The 6,468-nt window shown below is 40.6% G+C and overlaps 1 protein-coding gene across 2 annotated transcripts in view; it reads left to right on the forward strand.

The window, feature by feature from the left end:
* Positions 1 to 6,183, forward strand: part of LOC136883457 (zinc finger matrin-type protein CG9776) — a 135,527-nt gene extending 129,344 nt beyond the window's left edge. For both annotated transcript variants that reach the window (XM_067155768.2, XM_067155769.2), the window contains one exon: positions 3,427 to 6,183. In XM_067155768.2, the coding sequence (XP_067011869.2) occupies positions 3,427 to 6,069 (2,643 nt within the window). In that variant the 3' untranslated portion in view covers positions 6,070 to 6,183. The remainder of the gene's footprint in view (positions 1 to 3,426) is intronic.
* The last annotated feature ends 285 nt before the right edge of the window (positions 6,184 to 6,468 follow it).

Here is a 6,468-nt window from a genome sequence, read left to right on the forward strand (position 1 = left end):
CTAAAAAGTCGTTATTTCTTAGTATGGGTCATCCTTTGCCTTCTTCAGTTTATAAATAGTCTTCATACAGCAGTAAAGCTTAAAACTTACGTCTTTTACATGCCTCTATTTTGAAATTTTAGCAGCTGTTAAGAGGTTTAACACAGGGGTGCTGCCAGGTTAATTTAACACAAGCATTAACAATTTGTTAGAGTTAACAATTCTTGATGAGACAACCATATTGTTAAATTATGTGTTAAGTCTCCTTAACAGCAGAGTTAACACTTAACATTCATTGAAGAAACTGGACCTAGGTGTAACACGGGTTGTAAATATTTTAGCTAAATAAATAAAAAACACCTTATATCATCTGAATTTACGTCTAGCACATCGTTCCTGTGCAGAGCGTATAACTTCGGCATTTTCACAATGAGATTCTTCTTCTTCAATGAACAGTAACAAAAAACACTGAACTGGAGACAGTTTCGATCCATGATATTCGGAAGTTTCCTCATGCACATCATCTTACTGAATCGAAAAATAAAGTTCTCCTCTGTAGCTGCCCACAGCGTATTGTACGTTTTCTTAGAAGATGCTGGTTTATTTGTCCTAGAATGACCCGGTGCCTGCTGCATTTCATTAGGAGGTATCGGCGTACCATCATCTGCTGATATCACATTTATTTCCACTGTCAACCTTAACATTTTACCAGGAAGGGGGTTGACATCGACAGAATTAGTTGCTTCAACACCACTTCCTTCATCCGTAAAATATCCATAATTTGGAGGAAACATATTAATATCTAAAAATGGTGCATTATTACTGTCTTCTTCCAACATTTCTAGTACCTCATCCAGTGTCAGAATGAAAAGAGGGAGAAAACATGAAGTGAATATTGGATACTATTCGTAACTGAAACTGGACCAAAGGTCTACGTTATGTGACCAATGTCACCTATGGGGGACACCATGCCTTTTCATGCCATTAACATATCCTTCAATTATAATATTGTGCTTAAGAATGATCACTTTCATGACTGAACCTTTAAGCAATTTACATGCACAAAGTGCAAAATAAAATTACCTTTTATCACACACTTTCCATACCATAATAACTTGCAGTTGCTTCTCCACTTCAATCCAGTCTATTTCCACTTTTATATGAGCGACAGCTGACTGACCAGTGCAAGCTGCAAGTTCAAAAATGGTCCATTTCAAATTATAAGACCTTTCTGATTTGCAGGAAATGTTGTTAATATTAAGTGTCACCTACATGTGACATTGGGCTTTGTTGGGTCAGTATCAGACTAGTGCAGTCAGCGAAGTTTTCTTCACAACTCCTCAAAGAGTAATTAATTACTCAAATAATTTAATACAGGAGAAGCTTTAGAAAGAAGTGGGAGAGATGATGCACAAAGTAATTCAGTGTACATTAACATTTTTATAAAATGTAATGTGCAATTTAATATTTACATAATGTTATTACTTTTTTCGGCTTTACGTCGCACTGACACAGATAGGTCTTAGGCGACGATGGGATAGGAAAGGCCTAGGAGTTGGAAGGAAGCGGCTGTGGCCCTATTACTTTCTTTTAACAAGTCCTGAGGTGGGATTGAATTTGCAATCATGGTGTCTTGTTATAAGCTGTGTACACTGTTTGCTTCATAATATCCTCTTCTGCAGAGGTCATTCTGTAATATTTATTTAAAATAAAAATTAAGCTTTTTACACAGATGCACGTATTGTGGAGGCTGTCAGGGTGAGATACAGATAGGTCTGCAGCAGCACTAGTGAGCAGAAGAATGCTGCCAGCGTATTTTAGATAACTGCACATCCTGCGTAAGAGTGCATTTAGAGAGGTAAAATGACCACATGAATAACACCTGCCGCATTGGACCACTGTAGTCAATTTCTGTCCAGTCTTCTATGATGTTTTATGTTGTTGTTTTTTGTTTTTCCTTCCTGTTCCTCCAGTATTTCTTCATTCTGTCTGATCATCATTGTCGTTCTTCTTATGAAAATACCCTTTTAGTTGATCAATTTTTGTTAGGAATCTAATTTTACTATTCTTCAATTTATTTACTTTGATTCATTCATTAAATCCTCCAGTGTTATGTCTAATTCATTCATGTCTTCTTTTATTTCTTTTATCCAGACAGGTTGTTGTTTATGTTTCCAAAGCTTCTCCAAAATTCTGCGTATTAACCTGTCTTGAGGTGTTCTCAACAGATGACCAAAGAATTATATTCTCATCTTTCTTATGAAATCCGTTATAGGTTCTATTTCCTGATATACTGCTGCATTGGGGATGATACACCATTCTCCTTTTGGTACTTCTTATTAATGCATATTCTCACTATTTTTCTTTCTATTTTTATAATTTTGTCTATGTTATTCTTTTGCCTTAGTTTAAATAATGTTTAAATAATGTTTCAGGTTGGACTAGTCTTATAATGTTTCAATTTTGTATTTATTGACAAACATTTCTTGTTGTATGTATTTCTGGTTATTTTTTGGGCTCTGGAAAATTCGTTTGTTCTTTCTGTCCAAGAATTTTTTTCATTTAAATTGTACTTTCTCCAAGGTATTTAAATTGTTTTACAATTTCTCTTTCATTCTCATATATCAGATCACTCCTTATTAAAAGGGGATCTATTGCCATTATTTTAGTTTTTTCAAATGAAATTTTTAATCTTATTTTTTCAGCAATAGTTTGGAGACTTGTGATTTGATTCCGAGCTTCATTAAGGTTATTAGCTAGTAGTGCCAGATCATCTACAAATCCTAAGCAATTTAGGCTAATTTCATCTTTAGTGTATCCAATTTTTATATTTTTGTTATTCTCTTCATATCATTCTCTTATCAAGTATTCCAGAGTACAATTAAAGAAAAGTGGTGATAATACATCACCTTGTCTTAGTCCTGTTCTGATTGTGAATGCTATATATGTATATATTGAAAACTCTTGATTTCCCCTGTCATCTTTCTTTCCAGCAACATTCTCCAATGTCATTTCATTTCATCTGTCATTCATTAATCATTGCTCCAGAGGAGTGTGGCAGGCTTCGGCAGCCAGCACAATTCCTATCCTCGCCGCTAGATGGGGCTTCGTTCATTCCATTCCTGACCCAGTCGAATGACTGGAAACAGGCTGTGGATTTTCACATGTATATATATTTATTGAAAAATGCTGCTGTAATCTGGGTTATGTCAGGTTAGACCATAAAAATGCTTTCCTCAAGTTCCATCATTGAGGAAATTTCACTGTCTTTTGAAGAAGCAGAAAAATTGTTTTCCATGACTTTCCATGACCAAATTCAACTTCCCTGACTTGTCCCTGTCAGCAAAGTTGACACCCAGGTACTAGAACATGTGATACTATCTTCATAACTGTTGTGTGTGAAATGCTTTTTCCACTGATCGTACATTGTATTTGTATGTTTAACAGAAATTCACTGAGCAGAATCCACACTGGGAGACAGATTGGCTTGCTGACCGTGAGAAGGCCTACGAGCGACGCTCGGACGATCGACGCAGGGTGAACGGGAACCCTGGAATGGACCAGATACCTCTGTCACTGAACCCAAAAGATAGCAAGACAATCAAGAAGGAGAAAAAGAAAAAGAAAAATTCTTTTTCTTTAATCAAAGATGAATTTGGTAGTCAGGTAAAAAAGAAAAAGAAGAAATTTAACAAACAAAGCCATGATTCTTCAGACAGTAGCTCCAACAGCAGTTCCTCATCTAGCAGTAGTGGAGAGGACAGTGATGTGTTTGATAAATCAAAGAGTATTCGGACAGCCATGCGAGCAAAGCAGAAAATGGCAGTGATGCAGCAGAACTTTCAGAAAGAAAATCCATCTCCCTTAATGACAATAAAACTCATTAAGAGTAAGTGGGATTCTCCTGAACGCTCTGAGCCTCAACAGCCCAAGGAAGAAGATTCCATTTCAAAACACGGAGCTCTCAAAGGTAATATCACGAATATCTCCAGGGATGTTGCAAGAGAAGTAGAAGAGTTGAGGAAGAAATTGGCAGCTAAGTCATCCAAGTCTACTGCAGATGACAAGTTGCTAAAGGAATGGATGGTAACACCTAAAGATGTTGTGACAGAAGGAGAAAAACAGGCATTGAACAACATCAAGGAGCGTGTAAAATTGAAACAGGAGGCTGATAGAGAACGAGATATCAGAGAGACTGATAAAAGAAAAGAAGATCGAGATAAGTATTATGACAAAGGCCACCATGACGAGAGACGTGATTCTAAAAAGTTTCGGCGAACTAGCAGTAGTCCTCACGGTGAGTCTCCTTTCTCGAGAAGCAGAAGAGGGCGATACGGAAAATCGCCCACAAGCCGATGGGACCGAGGAGGAAGATCACGCTTTGACAGGCACGAAGCAGAAAGGTATTCCGAGAAGAGAGAGCAGGCTAAGAAAGGCTCGCCTTCACGACGACAGGAATCAAAAACAAGTGAAACTGATCATAAAGGCCCTGAAAAGTCTCCACTCGAAAAGTTGCTTGAGAAAGATGATGACCTACCTGGTACGTTCAAGTCACCTGCTGAGAAGAAAGCTGCGGCTGCTGCAGCTGCCGCCGAGTTGAAGAAAGCAGAAGATGAGGACAATGAAGAAGAAAGTGCAGAAACAAAATTTGAAAAGCAGACTGCAGAATCGGCTGCAAAACTTCTTAAAAGAGGTAAGAAACCTCCAGTATTAACCATTCCTAAATCAAAGTTGCCTTTCATTGGAAGGATGCCTATCCTGAAGAACTTGGCCAAAAAGAAAGGCCCAGCGGGTGACAAAGCAGACGAGGAAGGCAAACCTCCTGAAGAGCTGTCTCAGAAAGAGCAGGAAGACTTGCAGCTAATAATGAGGGCCAAGTTGCAACAGGAAGAGGATTCTAGTCCTACAAAGAATTCAGCCTCACAGCCTGCTTCAGATACACAGCCAGGAAATGTGGAAATTCAGGATATGGATATAGATGATGACGATAATTCAAATCTTGAGCCAGCCTCTCTCATTACAGAAAATGTTCCTCAGCCAGCTCCTATTATTGTCGAAGCCCCACCTCAGACTGTGGAACATGGTCCTCATATGTATGAAGCTGGTCCTCAGCCATATGAAGGAGCCGAAGTTGAATCTCCCAAGAAACAAGTTAATGAAATTCCTTTACCAAAAGACTTCCAGGAGGCTTTAAACATTCTTTTCCCAAGTCAAGAATCAGGGGAGAAAGAAGAAGGTGCATCTTCGCCACAGAATACAGAAGATAAAGGTCAACTTCAACCTGACCCAAACATGTGGGGTCAGCCTGGGCATCCCGGACAGGGTATGATGCCAATGAATCCAAATCACCCCCAGGGAATGATGCCTGGACCACATCAGATGCCTGGTTATCAAGGATCGCCTCAAATGATGGGACCTGGTGGTCCAATGATGGGTCAGCAACATCCAGGACCCGGAGGACCTCCAGGCCCTATGCCTAGACCAGGTATGCCTGGACCGCCTGGAATGCAGGGAGGACCGATGATGCAAGGTCCTCCACAAGGCATGTACGGTCCTCCAGGTATGATGGGCCCACAAGGTCCATATGGAATGATGGGGCCTAGGATGCATGGACCTGGAGGACCTCCCAGACCGATGGGACCTCATGGGCCTCCTGGACCACATGGGCCCCCCAGGCCCCACATGCCTCCGGGACCTCATGGGCCTCCAGGACCCATGGGACCTCGTGGCCCTCCCGGTCCCCACGGGCTACCTGGACCTCGCGGCCCTATGGGACCGCCAGGCCCCCCTCGTGGACCTCCTGGACCTCCCGGGCCTCCTCGCGGCCCTCCTGCACCCCCTCGTGGTCCTCCGGGCCCTCTCGGTCCACGCGGACCGCCTAGAGCAGGTCCACCAATGCCCCCTCAGGAACCTAAGACTCCTCCCGTTCATCCTAAGATAAGAGGAAAGGCGCCATCTCCGCCTAAAGAAATACCAGAGTCCCCTGCTAAACCTCCTCCTAAGAAATCAGAATCTAAAGGTCAAATGAGTAAAGAAGATCTTGCGATGTTAGGGATTGATGCTGAAGATATGGCTGCTCAAGCCTTTTAGCTCTGTCCTGTGACTGATGTTCATGTACAGTTGTCTGTATTATATTGTATTGTGAAGATATGTAACACTATTGATAATAGTATTTAAAATAAATTATATTTGATTTGTCTGTAATGATTGTTTTTGTTCCGACTTCTTAAAATATAAGGTGCCTTTCTGTTTTGTTTTGTTTTTTCCCAAAGACATGCAGATTTGTAACACGACAATACATACATGACATACTTTCTGGACGGCAAGTTTTCTTTCAGGAGTGTTTTACTTTTTAGAACCACATATGGAGGGAGTTTGGTTCCATCCGCTAATACGCACAAAATTACCGTGCAACGTTGCTTTTTTTTACCAGCTGTTCTGATGGTTACACTTTTAGAACCCTTCGTATCCACAAATTTGTGGAGTCGT

Source organism: Anabrus simplex, chromosome 11 (assembly GCF_040414725.1).
Source record: "Anabrus simplex isolate iqAnaSimp1 chromosome 11, ASM4041472v1, whole genome shotgun sequence".
NCBI classification, from domain to species: Eukaryota; Metazoa; Arthropoda; class Insecta; order Orthoptera; family Tettigoniidae; genus Anabrus; species Anabrus simplex.